This window comes from Sminthopsis crassicaudata, chromosome 1 (assembly GCF_048593235.1).
Source record: "Sminthopsis crassicaudata isolate SCR6 chromosome 1, ASM4859323v1, whole genome shotgun sequence".
NCBI lineage: Eukaryota > Metazoa > Chordata > Mammalia > Dasyuromorphia > Dasyuridae > Sminthopsis > Sminthopsis crassicaudata.
The window spans coordinates 714,084,559-714,102,647 of NC_133617.1; the positions used below are offsets into that span (position 1 = coordinate 714,084,559).

Consider the following 18,089-nt stretch of genomic DNA (forward strand, 5'->3'; position numbering starts at 1 on the left):
CCATTAGACTATGTGCTTTTCTTTGTATTTTCAACTCTTATGCTTGACATATGGTAGGTACTTAATAAGTAGATAAATAAATTGGCTGAAAGTAGAATTTTCAATAATAGATTTGTTGATTTTTAAATTTGTTTGTTTAGATACAGAAAATTCAAGGAAATTCTTTTGACTTGATAATTGATCCTACTTGTAAGTATTCTATAAAAGTAAGAGCTACGGTGCATTTCGATTGTAGAAAGAATGGACTTTGGAGTGAATGGAGTCAATCTATTTATGTAGGTAAGTTTCAGTGATTTCTCTTCTTATTCATGGATATCATTATACATTTTTATAACTCTACAAACTCTTCCAGGGTTAGTACAAAGATTGAGCTTAACTTCATCTGGATTTCAAATTTCATTTGAACTGATTTTCTAATGGCCTTCTGCCTTAGATATTTGGTATTTGAAATCTGATGTCAATAGTATCTCAAACTAATTATATCTAGAAAAAAGTTATCTTTCTCCCTAAATTTATCCTACTTCTTAACTTCACTGAAATTTATAGCTTTAGTTTTATGATTCCTCATGCCCCAAATCCAATTAATTACCAAATCTTGTCATTTTTACCTCCTTTTAAAAAAAGCTTTTTATTTTCATAAAATATACAGTTTTCTCCCCCCCCCGCCCCCCCAAGGCTGGGGTTAAGTGACTTATCCAGGGTCACACAGCTAGGAAGTGTCAAGTGTCTGAGATCAGATTTGAACTCTGGTCCTCCTGAATTCAGGGCTGGTGCTCTATCCACTGAGCCACCTAGCTGCCCCCAATAGTTTCCAACATTCACCCTTGTAAAACCTTGTATTTCAAATTTTTCCCCTCCTTTCCCTCCACTTCTCCCCCCCCTGGCAAATTATGTTAAGTCTGTGAATTTCTTCTATATGTATTTCCATAATTATACTACACATGAAAAATCAGATCAAAAAGGAAAATAAATGAAAAAGCAAACAAAAAAGCAAGCAAACAACAACAAAACAGTGAAAATGCTATCTTATGATCCACACGCAGTCCCCATAGTCCTCTCCCTGGGTGCAGATGGCTCCCTCCACCACAAATCTGTTAGAATTGGCCTAAATCACTTCATTGTTGAAAAGAGCCATGTCTGTCAGAATTGATCATATAATTTTATTTTCCCCACTTCCTTTCTTCCTTAAAAGGTCACTAGTCAAGAAACAGAGGCAAAGATTTCCTTGGTCACTTACATATGATTTTAGGAAAGTTCCAAACTTCATTATGGCCTATTTTTCTGACAGAGTAACAATCTTGGCACTTATTTACCCAGAAGATAAGTGGAATGAAGGTAGAACATGATGGTTAGGCACATTTCCATTTTCACTTTAAGCAAAGGGCACTCTTGTAACTTGAAAATGTGACCATACCTTCTGGAAATGGACTAGTACTAGGCTTTGTACTGGTCAGCTCAGTGCCAAGCTTCTGCTGAGTCAGGAGGCAGGGCAACAGTTTCAGGCTCTTGTCATCTCTCTCCTGGACTATTACAGTATTCTCCTAATTAGTTTCCCTATCTTGAGCCACTTCCACAACTACCAAAATTTAGATTTTCTGAAATACCAGCATTTTCATTAACTTACTCCATAAAGTCCAGTTGCCTCACAGATCAAATATAAACTTTAAATATATATGTATGAATGTATGAAGGGGAATGGTATATATATTTCTTTTCCTATGCTCTTCATATATTCTATAATCCAGCCAAAATGGTGCTCATGTGCCTCATGTGACATTCTTTTGACCAACTCTGACTTCTCACTGGCTGTCCCACATGGCTGAAATCTAGTGTGTTCACCCCAGTCCTTTAGAATCCCTTCTAGATCTTTTCATTTTTTTTTTTTCTTTTTTAGTGTTATCCACCCACAAATTACCATGTATTGACTTGTTTTATATTTTGCCTCTCCTTATTACTTTTTGTCTCCTCCAATAGAATATAAGCTCTTTGAGAGTGAGAACTGCTTTATTTTTCTCTTTGTATTCCAAAGCCTACAAAAATATCTAACGCTTAGTAGGTACTTTATCCATTTTTATTGATTGATTACATGGATTGAATATCATCCTGGAATCAGGCAAGGGTTAGTTTGGTCATTTATATATAACTTCAGAAAAGTCCCCAAACCTTAACTATGCAGTCTTTTTGATTTACCCCAAGAGATAAGTCGAGTGAAGGTGGGTCATGGTGTCCAGGCTCATTTTCATTCTTTCCTTGAAGCAAATGGGCCCCTTGAAACCTGAAAATGCAGCCAAATCTTAAAATGGACTAGTTGTCCTCTTTTAAATGGTCAATTCAATGCCAAGGTTTCTGTGGAGGTAGGGGATAGGGCAACTGTTCAATGAGCATTCCCCTGGAAGTGGGAAATTAAAATAAAGTAACCTATCATTTCTGTCACCAAGCTCCACATCTGACTTATGGGAAGAAGCTCTGACATTTCACTTTCTGTATCTAGAAGCACACATTTAATCCAAACCTGTGAGCAGTACTCCCCAGACTGACCCTCGGCAAAGATGGAAGAGGCAGATTCCTCTGAAGTAAGATTTGAGGGGTTACAGAGAGATCTGCTAACTTCAAAACATCTACCCCAACCCACCCAACCCCCTCCAAATCCATCCCTCTTTCATGGCACCAGGCTGATTTTCAGTGTAATACACTCTTATCCTATAATCTCACCTAATTACTTCAGAAAAAGACATTCTATTTTGTGTAGGGAGTTGGGAGTTGGAATGGAGAAAGGTTTGGAGTGTTACCGCATCCCGGGAGGGCAAACTGGTGCCATATGGAGGACCCGGAATGAGGGTTTTTGAGGCAAGAAGAAATGAAGAATGGAGCCAAAATATCAGGAAGTTTCACAAGATCCACTTCAGCCACAACATTTGCCTTTTTTTGCACACGAAGCTTTTACTAGGTCATCCTCACATAGAGATAGGGACAACAAATGAACTGTTAATTTCATTAGCATCAAGAATATTCAGCTATTTATATTCAGAGAAAGAATAGTTTGATGCCTGGCAAAATAAGTACCTGATTATAAGAACTTAATAAATATTTATTGACTTATTGACTATAAACAGTTGTTTATAGTCCATTTTAATCTGTGGTTCATGACCCCATGTGGGGTCTCATAACTGAAATTGGGAGTCACAAAATTATGATTTATTATTAGTAAATGTTTGATTTGTATACCTGTTTTAGGTACCTATATACCTAGAGTCATATAAAAATTTCTTGGGCAAAAAGAGGTCCTTAATGGCAAAAGATCTAGGACAGTGAGAGTGATCTGCTTAAGGTCATATAGCTAATTTGTGTGAGAGGCCAGATGAATAATAAAATGAATAATAAAAAAGAAGAAGAAATGAAGAAGAAGAAAAGAAGAAGAAGAAGAAGAAGAAGAAGAAGAAGAAGAAGAAGAAGAAGAAGAAGAAGAAGAAGAAGAAGAAGAAGAAGAAGAAGAAGAAGAAGAAGAAGAAGAGAAAAAAGGAAAGAAGTTTTTTGTTGGGGGGGGTTGGGGGGGAAGGGGACTAGGAGGAGGGACACTTATAGCTTAGCACTGATAACTTATTCAATTCCCAAAATACATGTACATTTGGGTCTGCTTCTCTTAATTACTTGGTTGGCCCCCACCCTGGTCCCCTCCCACTAACATTTTATATTTTATAGCTTGGGCTACAGGAATGTTACTAGAGTATCCAAAAAAATCCCAAAACACATCAGAAAGGGAGCTGGGAACTAAACTGAATCCTCTTTTAATGAAAGTACCAAGTTCCTATGTGCAAAGTGACAAGCTTTTAACTCAAAATCTGGAGGAAGTAGCTGTGAATTAAGACTTAGGAGATCTGGGTTCTAGACCCCACTCTGTCCCTGATTCACTGTGTGTTTTTGGACAAGTGACTTCTCCTGTTTGGGCCTGAAGGGGTTGAACAGCTGATCTCTCAGGTTCCCTTCCAAATTTAACATTCTCTAATTCTGTGCACTGCATCACCCTGTCCCAGCTGTGCAGAGAGTGAAATTGTTATTTGTAATGAGATTTTATTTTGAGCCTCCCTTAATTTATTATTCGCTTCCTGCCTCTGATATTTCTTATCATTATTGTTTCCTAAACAGCAGCTTCCTCCTTTGAATCGAGGCTCATTATCATTTCCCTCCAGGTGTACTTCAATGCTGTTATCTATAGTAAATCCCATCTCATTTATTTCTACCGGTTCTGAGAAGATGAGCTGATTAATATTCCTACTTGCCTTATAAATCCATCCTTTCTGGAATTTACTCTCCTGCTCAGTTTAGGATCATTAGTGAATTTAATCAATGCAGTCTTTCCATTTTCATCAAGATGATTAATAAACATAATAGGAAGTCCAGGCCTCTCTGGGACATTGTGCATGACTGTTCCGTACCCCTTGAGGGGACAGCAATAATTATACTCTGCTTGGGGCCGATGAGGTGCTTTTTTTTTTTTGCTTTCTCATCCTTCTCTTCTAAATTATCTTTCCTTCTTTCCTATCTTATCTTCTAATTGGCATCCTATAGCTGACCATATGGATATGAGTTGGCGATAGTATCAAATGAGATGAAGCTTGTGGTCTTTCAAATAGTCTCATGTAGACCTCCGTCACCCAAACAGCTGTCACTTATCTAGTCTTTATTGAAGTGAAATAAGTTATCAACAATCAATTTCACAAATCTTTATTTCACTTGATCCTTCACAACAGCCCTATATAAGAGGTCCAAATCTGTGCTCTGACTGTTATCCTGGAAGAAAGGGTTTGCCTTAGTGAGATGTTCAGTCAACTGGCAGATGGAGAAATATGTAACTATTCACTCTTTTTTTTTTTAATGCAAATTTTATTTCCATATTAATCATATGGTGAAAGAAAACAGAGGAAAAGAAATGTAAAATAAGAAAGTAACAAAACTGCATTCAGATTCCATTAGTTACTTCTTTCTCTGAAGATGGATAACATTTTTAATCCCGGTTTCTTTAGAATTGTCTTGGATTTACTTTTTGCTGAGAATAGCTAAGTCCTTCAAAATTTTTCATCATAAAATAATGCTGTTCTTATATACAATATTCTCTTGGTTCTGCTCGCTTCACTCTGCATCAGTTCATAGAAGTCTTTCCAGGTTTTTTCCTCAAAGTATCCTGTTCATCATTTCTTTTAGCACAATAGTATTCCCTCACAATCATATCACAATTTATTCAGCCATTCCCCCATCAATGGGAATATCCTTAGTTTCCAATTCTTTGCGACCACAAAAAGAGCTGCTATAAATATTTTTGTACATATAAGTTGTTTTCCCTTCCTCCACCCCTTTATTTTATTTATTTATTTTTTTGAAATACAGACCTAGTAGGTATTACTGGGTTAAAGAGTATGCACAGTTTTATAATCCTTTGCAGCCATCCACTCTAACATGACAGGTGAAGTGTCTTAGTTGCTTCTATAGTTCTGGATAGACTGGGTATGGCAGAGGCAGCCTGCAGCTGCTATTCCCTGGAAGGAGAGCACAAATAACAAGATACCCCTGGGTATTCCATCAAAACAAACAAAACCATTATAGAGACTTTGTAAACAACTTCCTGCCAGATGGGGAAACTACTCAACACATCATGCTTGGAGAAAGCTCATTCCCTTGTCTCATTCATGCCTTAAACCATTTGGAAATGAAAATAAGGTGAAAATATCTGTTCTGCTTCTATGGAGAGAGATGGGAAGGAGTTTCCTCAAAACTATCAACCTCTGTTTTTGGATCCTCCATTATGGTCAGCAATCAGTAACTCTATTTCCCCCACTGAACAAAGGCTGTCAGGGTTTTAAATCTGAGCTCACCTTCTATGGCTACAACTTCACAGCTGTCAATGATCCATGCAGCAAGTTATTTAAACCTTACTACTGTCTCATTTTGTGGATAAGATGATTAAAGTTCTGCATGATTTGGTGACATATTTAGTAATTGCCAGAGTTGCCCTTATAATAAATGTATGCCTTTAGCTTCTAAGAAGCAACCTTTCATTTCCTCATCAGTGGCAAATTCTTTGAAAATGGATTTGATTTGGGGAAGTAGTCAAGGAACATTCACAGGTAAGGTTGATATATGTAGTAAATTACCCAAGAATCAAAGATCCCAGCCCTGATTTGAGGGCCAGTGTTTGAATTTCTGAATTTCATGTATTTTTCATCTGTAAATTGACAAATTTGGGCTAGATGATCTATATGGTCCTTTTCTACTTTAAGATCCTGGAAGTATGATTTATCAAATTAGCTAATTCCTATTGGGGGCTGTTAGGTGTTATAGTCGATAAAGTGCCAGTGCCAGGTCTGAGTTCAGGAAGAATTCAAATCTGGCCTGAGATGCTTAGTAGCTGTGTAACCCTGCTCAAGTCACTTCACTGTTTGCCTCAGTTTCTTCATCTGTAAAGTAAGTTGGAGAGGATATGGCAAACCTCTCTAGTATCTCTGCCAAGAAAACCCCAAATGAGGTCATGAAGAGTTGGACATGACTGAAAAAATGACTGAAACAACCGAAAAAAATCTCTGACTTTGAAGTCAGAGTATTGGTACTAGGACTGGGACTCAATTTTATTATCTGTAAAATGAAGCTTTTGAACTAGATGCTTCTGAAATCCCTTAAAGCTCAAACACTTTGATCTTAATATTATTTTGATTTAAAAAATAACAGTTACTATGAAATGATTGTAATGGACTAAAAAGACCAATATATTTGGAGTTAAAAGATCTGCTCTTGAGTTCTACTTTTAATACCTGGATAACTTTAAGGAAGTTATTATAGGCTTCAGCATTGCTGTTGTCATTTTCTTAAAAAAAAAAAAAAAAGGAAGTCAAATTAAATGGTCTTTGAAGTATTTAATGCTTTAGAATCAATGATCCTGTGAAATGAGAGGAAAAGACCCAAATTCAAAGTAGTAGTTAAATTAATCTCAAAATATGGTCAGTGGTATATTGAGTGATACACGAAACCTTTTACTGGGTCTGAAAGGTTAAAACTATTTTTATAATAATAATAAGACATTTTAATTTCTAATAGCGGATATGACCCTATAAACAAAACTTTTTGAAGGGATGAGGTTCTCTAATTTTTAAGAGTATAAAAGGATTCTATGACCAAAAAGTATAAGAATCTATGCTTCGGTCAATAGCTTTGTATTCAATTCTCAATAAGCAATTGAGATATGCTTGCCTGCTATAGGAAATAGGAATTATTGTTAGTCAGTCAACACGCATTATTAAATGTGTATAATTGCCAGTTATTGAGTTGTTTCAGTCATGTGCTACTCTTTCATGACCTCTATGGGGTTTTCATTAAAGATAATGAAGTAGTTTGCCATTTCCTTCTTTGCCTGGATGACTTTTCCAAGCTAGTAAGTGTCTGAGGTAGATATGAAGTCAAGAAGATGAGAATTCCTGACTCTGAGCCCAGTGCTCTATGGAGAGTGTCTCCTAGCCCCATTGGGCGGGTGCTGTGGTGAATGCTTGAGATACAGAGGTAAAAAGAGACCCTGTCCTCAAAGAACTCACATTCTAATAGGGATGAAAGACATGAACATAACTACCTCTATGCCAGTCATAAAGAGGCAACCTAATATTAGCAGGAAGACTGGGACTCAGAAAACCCAGGTTCTAATTGAGAGTGAGGAAGTGCCTTTTGCCAATGCAATTTAGTTTCTGCTCTGTTTCTCTTAGTCTTGGAAATTGCCACAGGTGTCCCACATTGTGTCACAGGTGGGACTTGAATCTAGATCTTGTGGGGATTATGTTTCCAATTCATCAAAATAAGCTGGATAAAGGTACTGCTTTTAAGGTGGAGTAACATTCAACCTTTAGGTGGGATTGGTTCACTGATTAACCTTTCTCTCTCCAGCATCTCCTGACACAGAACATGACCTAGAACTAGGCCTTTTTGACTGGGGGAGGCGAGGATGAGGATGAAGGAGGGAAAGATGAAGACCCTGGGGTGTATCTAGAAGGCTGCATGCAGCCACAAAATACCATAGGAGAGTCAGAGTTGGGGTACAAAAGATAAATTGAACCCACTTCACTATTTTGCTAGACCTACCCTTTGTATTCTACAATACTTCCTCTTTGCCAAACATTTTACTCCCCAGTAGAAGTAGCAGTTTTATTTTTATCACTATTCAGTATCACCTGCTCTTCCTCAACTGTGTTCTGTCTTATCTTTAGGGCTAACTTCCTATTTTCTCATTTTAAAACTTTCTTAACTTCCTGATGTTATTATTATTATTTTTACTATTTCTTGTTTACCCAAATCCTTTATTTATTTATTTTTAGAATGTTCACGTTTTGGGCTTGTAGTGAGATATTAGCTTTCTGAATCTTGTTATCTATCTTGCTCTCCATTCCCAACTCTAAATCCTTAATGAGATCAGAATATCCTATGTAAGAGAAGGAATTTCTAAAACAAGAAAAAAGTTCCCATGGTGATGGATTGGTGGAAGAAAGTTTGTAGCTGAGCCAATAACTTAACAAACTTTCTACTAGAGAAAGTCTCTGAGCTTGTTTCTAATTGGCTCCTTCAGACAGGTTTTCCTGATTCCAATCTACTATTAATCTTCTCTGTCAGTCACCACAGTATCCTCACAAACTAAAAATTGGCTGTAGACTTTAATGTAATGAGGAGAATTTTGAGAGCCTAAGGGATTATATTAATAGTTGACTCAGGTTTAAAACATGATTTTTAACCACCTAATTTCATTCAAGATGTGTGCATTGTGTACATGATTTGGCACTCAGATGCATTTGTATGAAGGGAAGAAAACTAATTAAAAAAAAATCTGTCTCTATTTAAAAACAAAGATCTTAGAATCACTCAAGTGTGGTTTCATAACTGTGATTCATTGCTGACTGCCAGGGAATCTCCTGTAAAATTATTACTAGTAATATGACTTTCATCACCAAGAAGCCCAGGTCCTCCACTCTCTCATGGTATACATTCCCCAAGGATGTGCCAGCAAAGGCTAAAATATAACACTCCTCAAGGGTAGAGGAACTTGTGAAAATGAGCATTTGCTCTCCCAACCAAGGACTGAAAGGTGTCTCATGGCACTCAAGCTATGACTTGGAGGGTATACTCTAGCAGGCTTATTAGTATTATTTTTGATATTCACCACATTTCTTCCTATGTCTTGACTCATGGGACTGTGTCTGTATAGAAACTTCACCACTAGCAAAGAGACTGACAGGGTTTTTAATTGGAATGGGTCTTAGAGGACATTTAGTCTAACCCTCTAATTTCATGTATAAGAAAACTGAGGTCCAAAGACATAAGGGTAGTCTCACACCAGTTGTGAGCAGATCTAGGGCTGGAAACCTGCTGGCTTTTGTGGAAGATTGATTTGACTGGCTTCCTTGCTTGAAGGCTTCCAGGACCAGTAGTAAAATCAGTTCTTTTTCCAAGGTCTATTCCAAAGGGAAGACTTCTTTCCTAGCTTCTGTAATGAGACAGGCACCTATGTGCTTTCACTGAGCTCAACAGTAGTTTCCTTGTGTTGTCTTTTCATTCTGACATCTCAGCTTTTTTTCTTCTCTGTTGCTTATTGAACCCTTACTCTGGCAGCTGACCTAGATAGTCTCCTGGTTTTTGGTTTGGGATTCTAGCTCTGTCTCAGAATTCTGACCTAGTCTGGTATCTTTTCTGTAATTCTTGCTCAAGTGATAAATTGTCATCTTTATATCTTTTCTATGTCCCTAACTGCTCTCCTGGACCTGATCCTATTAGAGCCTTGTTTTGAGCTGTTCCTTTCTATCCATACTTTGGATATTTATCCCATTAATAAGGTATAGTAATGATAGCAAAGTGTAAGAGAGTACATGTGCTGGTAGTTGGGAGACTTAAGTATTGGTCCCAGCTAAGCCAAGAAGTAACCATATGACCTCACTTGGGTCTCAAATTGAATTCTTGTAATAAAAGGGAATTGGATTAGGTGATTTTTAAGGATAATTTAATGAGGATTTATTGAGCTTGTCCTATATTTAGAGAACAAGTACTAGGAAAGATACAAAATTTAAACAAGACATAGACTGAACCTTCCTGGAATTTGCAAATATCTATTGTTTTTATCATTCTATGTGTCGGTAACTGCCCATGTGATATAATTTAACGAATGCTAAAGGGCCCATCTTCCTTCAAATATCTCCCTTGGGACAAGTATGGTGCTAGAATTTTTAACATAAAAGAATCCTTCCTTTTGTATTAATTTTTTTTCTTTGAAGGCCCTTGTGATAATGGATATATTACCTAGTAGGGTAAATAATCTGAAACCCATTAATAACTAGCTTAGGGGCCACAATTACAATTCTTAGCTGTATGTTATACAAAAACAGGTGGTGAGTTGGACTTAGTCCTGTGGGCCATAGTTAAATGGCCCTTAAACTCAATGAATATATCATTAACTAACCTCAGGGAACAGTTTCTTGTGAAGCATTCCATGGTGATGTTGATAGGAGGGAATATATATTTGATAAAACTCTAATTATGGATAGATGTAATAATCAGCAAAGTTACTACTATAGTCAGCTACATCCCCAGCAGAGAAGGTATACAATTGATTTCAAATAGGCATTTTTCCCTGCTAGGGAAAACCAGGATATGCACACACAGGCAATCCATTTAATTGGTCCTTACTAACTCAGAATCATCTTGGGGAAGCTTCCCCAAGATGATTCTGAGTTAGTAAGGAATATAGAATATAATATATAGAATATCTAGAATATAAATCTTTTACTCCATTTGTACTGTCTTTGGGTTATTGTATGACCGTGCTAGATTGACTTGATTGGTAGGTCAATTTCCTAAAATATAAACAGATTCAAAATTCCAAAAGATCAGCTATTGCCTACACCTTTTTGGTTATTTATGGATTTTGGATAGATTCATTCATGGATTCATCACCTATCCAATAATGTTAACTTGCTTACAGAACCTTCCAAGAATAAACACAAAGAACAAGGATTTTTTGTGTAGGCTATATAATATTGAGACTCTCCCTCATCTTGGTAGCTAGGTGGTGTACTGGAGAAGGTATTGGTCTTGGAGTAAAGCAAATCTAGCCTTAGACACTTTACAAATACTTATTGAGTTACTTGACTGACTCTGGGCAAGTCAATTTAGTTCTTAGCCTTAATTTCTCATCTATACAAAAGGAATTATAATAGCATCTACTTCTCAGAATTGTGAGGATAAAATAAAAAAAAATGTATGTACATATATATGTATATATATTATTTACTCTAGACATTTATTTTTAGATTAGAAACCTAAGCCATGATTAAGATGGAAGCATTGAAAGACCATATTTCCATGGGCAGCCCAAGGTAGATTGCTGCCGTAGGACAGTCAGTTCACTTTCGTGGTCTGTGTGTTCTGAGCTAACTTAGTTCTTTAGGTCCAGGGACCCTTTGGAGCTATCATTGTTCTCCCCACACTGAAATCATTATATAGTATCTAAAGCAAAGGGCTCTGAATATCCCATGATTCCATGTATTCCAACTGGGTTTCATAGATATTAGGGAAATAAAGTCAGATTCTGTTAATATTCCTAAAATTTTGTGTTTTTCTTGTTTGGCCCTGGTAAATAATAGTCGATGTCTAAATAATATTTTAAGGATTGGAAAATATATACATAATCTTATTTGATCCTCAAAACAGCCTCTGTTTTGTGCATAAGGAAATAAACTGAGGGAGGTTATAACTTATCCAGGGTCACACTGTCAGAGGCAGGAATTGGATCAGGCATTTCCTGATTCCATGTTCAATGTTCTTTTAGTTACTCATGTCTCTACAATCCTATTGCTAGTCCCCAAACACAAGATGCTCCATTTCCCAACTTGGAATATTTTCACTGACTATGTCCCTCCTGTCTGGAATGTTTTCCTTCTCATCTTTGCTTATTGATCTTCCTGGCTTTCTTAAAGTCTCAGCTAATGTTCTAGCTTCTACAAGAAGCCTTTTCTAATTCCTATTAATGATTAAAAATGGGGATATTCTGAAATATGTGTTAGAAACATAGAAGAGTTTCTAGACCAAGGATTGCTTAAAATGGGGTCCCATATAAATTTGTGGGGCTTTTTGAAATTTTATTTTAATAGCACACTATTTTTCCAATTACATGTAAAGATGGTTTTCAACATTCATTTTTGTGAGATTTTGAGTTCCAATTTTTTTTCTCCTTCCTTCCTTTACTCCTCAAGACAGCAAGCAATCTGATATAGGTTATATATGTACAATCATTTTTGAACTTATTTCCATATGAGTTATGTTGGGAAAGAAAAGGCAGAGCAAAAGGGGGGAAAAAAGAAAAAAAAATGAGAAAGAACAAAACAAAGACTTTGATCTGTTCAGTCTCCATGCCATTCTCTGGCTGAGGATGGCACTTTCCACTAAAAAAAGCAAAGTCTATCATAGTTGATCATCATACAATCTTGCTGTTACTGTGTAAAATGTTTCCCTAGCTCTGTTCATTTTATTTAGCATCACTTCATGTAAATCTTTCCTGAAATCAGCCTGCTCATCATTTCTTATTGAATAATATTCCATTGCATTCATACACTATAACTTATTTAGCTAATTCCCAGTTGATGAGCATCTACTCAATTTCCAATGCCTTGCCATCACAAAAAGAGCTGCTACAAATGCTTTTGTACATGTGGATCCTTGTCCCTCTTTTATGATTTCTTTCGGACACAGCCCTTGTAATGGCACTACTGGATTAAATTCTTCCTTCCTTTTTTCTTCCTCTCCTCAAGACAGCAAAGAATCTGATGTAAGTTATACGTATGCAATCATTTTAAACATATTTCTATATGAGTTAGGTTGGGAAAGAAAAGGCAGGGCAAAAGGAAAAACACAATTTGATAAACCTTTGGGCACAGTTCCAAATTATTCTCCAGAATGGCTAGATCAATTCACAGTTCTACCAACAATGTATTAGTGTCCCAGTTTTCCCAAGTCTCCTTCAACATTTGTCATTATCTTTTCTTATCATTTTAGCTCTTCTGATAGGTATGAGGTGCTACTAGAGAGTTGTTTTAATTTACAATTCTCAATAAAAAGTGATGTAAAGCATTTTTAATATAATTACACATGGCTTTAATTTCTTCATCTGAAAATTATCTTCATATCCTTTCCATTTGTTAACTGGTGAATGACTTATATTTTTATGCATTTGACTCAGTACTATGTTTTAGAAATGAGGCCTTTATCAGAAACATTGGCTAAAATTTTCCCCCTTTCCAGTTTTCTGCTTTTCTTCTAATCTTGAATCCATTGGTTTTGTTTGTACAAAAACTTTTTAACTAAATGTGATCAAAATTTTCCATTTTGCACTTCATAATATTTTCTATTGTTTGATCATAAAACCCTCTCTTCTCCAAGATCTGATAGAACTATCCATTGCTTTCATAATTTACTTACTGTATCACTTTTCATGTCTAAATCATGAACTCACTTCAACCTTATCTTGGTACACTGTGTAAATTTGTTTTTAAAAAATATTTTGATAACTGTATTTCAATATTATTGGTTCCCTTTGTAGTTCTATGTATTTTATTTTACTCATTTAAAACATTCTGAGAAGTTCAAAAACCATTTCACCAGATGGCCAAAGCAGTCCATGACCTACAAAAAGTTAAGAACTCATATTTCAAACCTAACAATCTAGTCTCTTCCTGAGACTTAGGTCCATGTTATCAGGATTTCCATATCTTTAATGACAAGCATAAATTGTTTTCACTTTCTTTGATTATCTTCTTCAGACTTCCTTAGACTAACTAGGCCAATCTGTTTTGGTACAAAGAGACTAGAAAGATAACTGATATAGGGTTTGGTGTTAATCAGAACCTCTGTGGAGGAGACCAAACATTGTATTAAATCTTGTTTGATCTTCCTTTATCAGGTATATTGGGAAGTGATTTGGTACAAGAGAAAAAGAACAGTAGATTTGGAATCAAAGGATGTGGGTCTGAATCCTGGACTACATTTGAAGTCTTTCTAGCTTAGCAGGACTTTGCATTTCTTTGATCTAATTTTTAAGAATACTGTAATCACTACATTACCCACTGAAGCATTCCAGTACTATTCCTCAGTTTCCTCATTTGTAAATTGGAGCTTGGGACTTTATGACTTCTAAGATATCTTTCAGTTCTGTTTGTGATTGTTATCACCTGTATGATTTTGGGAAAAGCACTTTATTTTCTGTCCTCATCTATACTATCAGAGGGTTGGACAAGATGAACTACTAATATCTCTTTAGTTTTACATCAGCTAAGGATTCCATGTTTCTACCTTGATAATAACAAAAGAATTCTTTCTTAGCTTACCAAAGGGATAGTTGAACTGAATTACTGAAGGGTGGTTTAACTGAAAAGATTTTTGTAATCATGGTTGGAAGCAAACAACATTCTTATCACGATTTGACATGACTCTGGGGTGTGTGGGATTGCTCAATTTGAGATGCAAACACAATTGAGTGTGTGGTTTTGATAATATTTGCAAGGATCCCTAATTTTTACTGCTGGACCAAATTCTTCCATTTCAAACCCTGTAAGGAAAAAAAAAAGTTTTACAATGATAAGCTAATTTTGTGGTTTAAGATATTTCCTTTTCCAATAAATATTGATGATATATTTAATTTTTTTATAAATTAAAAAAAAAACTTCTTTTAATTGTCCTCTATCTTGATTTTTTTTTTTAAGCAAGTAAAGGCAAGTAAGAAAGTATTCAATAGTCAACCAACAAACATTTATTCAGTGCCTACTATGAGTTCAAAAAAAAGATAATCATTAATAGAAACACTAGGCATTCTTTACTTTCCTTCTGCTCTGATATCTCCCATTAGGTTATAAACTCTTCTAATCAAAGACTATCTTTTACTTCTTTTTGTATGGCCAGATCTTTACATAGTATCTGGCTCATAGTAAGCCTTTACTAAATGCTGTTTGATTCATTGATTGAAGATTAAATTGAATTGCAATAAGCCCATATTCTGGAGGGACAAATCCATGCAACATAAGCTTTGGCAGTTTCTCCAAGGTGTAGTCCCAGAAATTCAGATCAAGCCAACCACCATTTATTAAGCACCTGGACATGTCAAATTTTGGAAGGCTCATTAATAGATTGACTACAAAAATTGGTGAGTTTTTCAGCCAAAGAAATTTTGTGAATTTTTTTTTTTTTACTACATTGTCTAGAGATCATGATCTATAATGATCAAGGTTGGGCTAACATTGAAGAAATCTTTTTTTTTTTTTTTTTTTAATCTGTCAGGCACTGGAGATGTAAAAAGCTTATATTCTGTAGAGGGAGCCAATGTGCACATATATAATTATATAAGAAATGAAAAAAAAGAATTCTAAGGTAATTCTGTAGATCAAACTACTAGTAACTGGACTTGGAGACCTGAGCTTTGAAGGAGCCCAGGATAAGAGTGGAGGTTGAGAAGAGAAGCATCAGTACTTGACATAAGAGATGAGCATCTCTTAATCTGAGTAAGCTAGAGAGGACACTACCAAGCCTTGTGAATTCTATCTAAACCTCAATTTCTCCTTAAAAAACAGCAAATATGGGGCAGGTAGGTGGGGCAGTGGATAGCGCACCAGCCCTCAAGTCAGGAGGATCTGAGTTCAAATTTGAAGTCAAACACTTAACACTTCCTGGCTGTGTAACTCTGGGCAAATCACTTAACCCCAATTGCCTCAGGGGGAATAAACAGCAAAGGCTTATTATAAACCTGTTTTTAGAGAACACAATGTAGTTTCTAGTAGATATACATTTAGATAAGACTGCATTCATGGACATTATTTTATTATATTATATTATAGTCATCCAGGGGAACACTGTACATATGAATTTGTCTATTTATCTTTATATCTACTTCAATCCCTTTGTCATCTCTCTAGTTATTTGTCTAATAATAACAGCTAGCATATATATATATATGTATATATACATATATATATATATAATTTTTAAGTTTGCAAAGTACTTTACAAATATATCACTTTCTCCTCAAAACATCACTGAGAGGTAGATCCTTTTATATTGTCCATTTTACAGTGAGGAAACTAAAATAGGCAGAGGTGAAGTGACTTGCCCAGAACTACATAAGTATTATTTCTTGATGATAGATTTGAACTCAGGTTTTCTTTATTTCAGGGATAGACTTCTATCCACTGAATCACTGGGTTATTTCTATTATACATCCCCATCTATAACAAGTCACATATTATAGTCCAGTGCACTCAAAGAGTCAAGGAAAAATGCGTGTGGTTCAAAGGTAGACAAGTTGTTACTGACTGGGGAAAATCAGGGAAGATTTCATGGACTGCCTTTGAGTTGGGACATGTGGGAATCCAACAGGTGAAGTGGAAATCCTATTAGCCTGAAAGAGTAAATTAACTCATTCATAAATCTCTAGAGTAATATGCGCACTGCAGTGGTCTAGAAATAAATTTAACCTGTGTCAGGAATATGACATTTCTGCTGAAATGCAGTGGAGGCAGGCAGAGTAAGGGGAACAGGTTAGGAGATCTGGAGCTTTGACTCACCAGTTAGCTGTCAGTCCCTGATTTCTCTGGGTCCCAATTTCCTAAAAAGCAAAAGGGTTGGACCATTTGACCTCAAAGACCTTTCTAGCTCTAATAATTTATAAATCTAAAAATCCCATTGCTTCCAAATGTATTATGTTAAAGATTTGCTTCCTCAACTGGTAACTTCAAAGGATACAATAGTCTCATTATCTTAATACTGAGCTAAAAGGAAGCCCTCAAAAACTATTGAATCAAATTGCCATTTGGGGGAATTGTTCCTCAATTTTGTGTTCTTAGGAGTATTTACTCAGTGAGCTGCCCCCAACCCCAATCCCTCTGAAAGTTGTGTTAATATTACTAATCCCAGGCTTGCTTTTGGAGCTCTTCCAGCTAAGGCGATTCATTCATTTATTTGTTTTTAAAGATAATTTTAAATGTTTTTTTTTGGCTTAATGTTCCCAATGCAATAAATAATGTTCTTCTTTTTCTCTTGTGTAGGAGAATATGAACCGACCCACATGACAGAATGGCTTTTGTCAGTGCTCATGGCCACTATCTGCTTTCTTCTGTTGAGTCTTTTCTTTATATGTCGAATGTAGGTATCTTGTGGGCTTTCTCTCAGGGCATCGGTGCAGCCATAACACTGGCTTTTTGCCCACCCATCACCCATTACTCTCTTCCTCTAGAGAAACAATTTCACACACAGAAAGGCAAGGCATCTAAACTGGTCATCTGTGGGTCTTTTCTGGGCTTGTTTTCAGAGGAGATTACTGTTTTATAAACAAGAGGGGAGAATCAATAGCTGATCTATAGAGACACAAGCACCAGGAAGCTGCTGGGAGCCAGTAAAGATCTGCCCTTGAATTTGTTAATAGTGTGGTAATTTTTGTGAAGGCCTGTAAATTATTCAAGTAGCTCTTGATTTCTTTGCTGACTTCCCTTACATCCTTTGTTGCCTTTTTTGGAGGGCCTTTTTACATGGCAGGTGGTCTTTTCCGTATACTCGGCTCCTCTCACTGTGAGCTGAAATAACAAGACCCCCTTGATATGGCCATGTGATTACTTTGGACTTGGGTAGGTATTTACTGGCTCCCTGGCCCTTTTGTCCCTGAGTGGCTAATTGCACATGAGCCAAGGGATGTTTCCTGTGATAACTTGCATATATGAAGAGATTCTAGATGTCAGAGAAGAGTGTGCTGATTTTTTTTTGTCCCATTTTCCCAAATAACTTCAAATAATCCTGCTCCTAGGCCCAGAAACTGGGGTTCAATAGCATGTGCTATTCAGCATATGTGAGAAGGTTCTTTCTTTTAGGCCTCCTGTGATTTCTGAAAATGGCATTTGCAGTGATGATTATGTTTCTGAACAATTTTACCACTATTAATTAGTAAGTTCTTGAGTTATACCTACAGGGAATGCACAGTATATTGGCGTAGTTCAGAATGGGCTGTTATGATTCATTTGATATAGGTATTATCAGAAGCTTTCCAT

The 18,089-nt window shown here is 36.2% G+C and overlaps 1 protein-coding gene across 1 annotated transcript in view; it reads left to right on the forward strand.

The window, feature by feature from the left end:
- The window catches only part of IL5RA (interleukin 5 receptor subunit alpha), a 42,000-nt gene that overhangs the window by 16,201 nt on the left and 7,710 nt on the right, over positions 1-18,089 (forward strand). The window contains exons 7-8 of the mRNA XM_074289045.1: positions 141-279; positions 17,097-17,193. Of these exons, the coding sequence (XP_074145146.1) occupies positions 141-279; positions 17,097-17,193 (236 nt within the window). The remainder of the gene's footprint in view (positions 1-140; positions 280-17,096; positions 17,194-18,089) is intronic.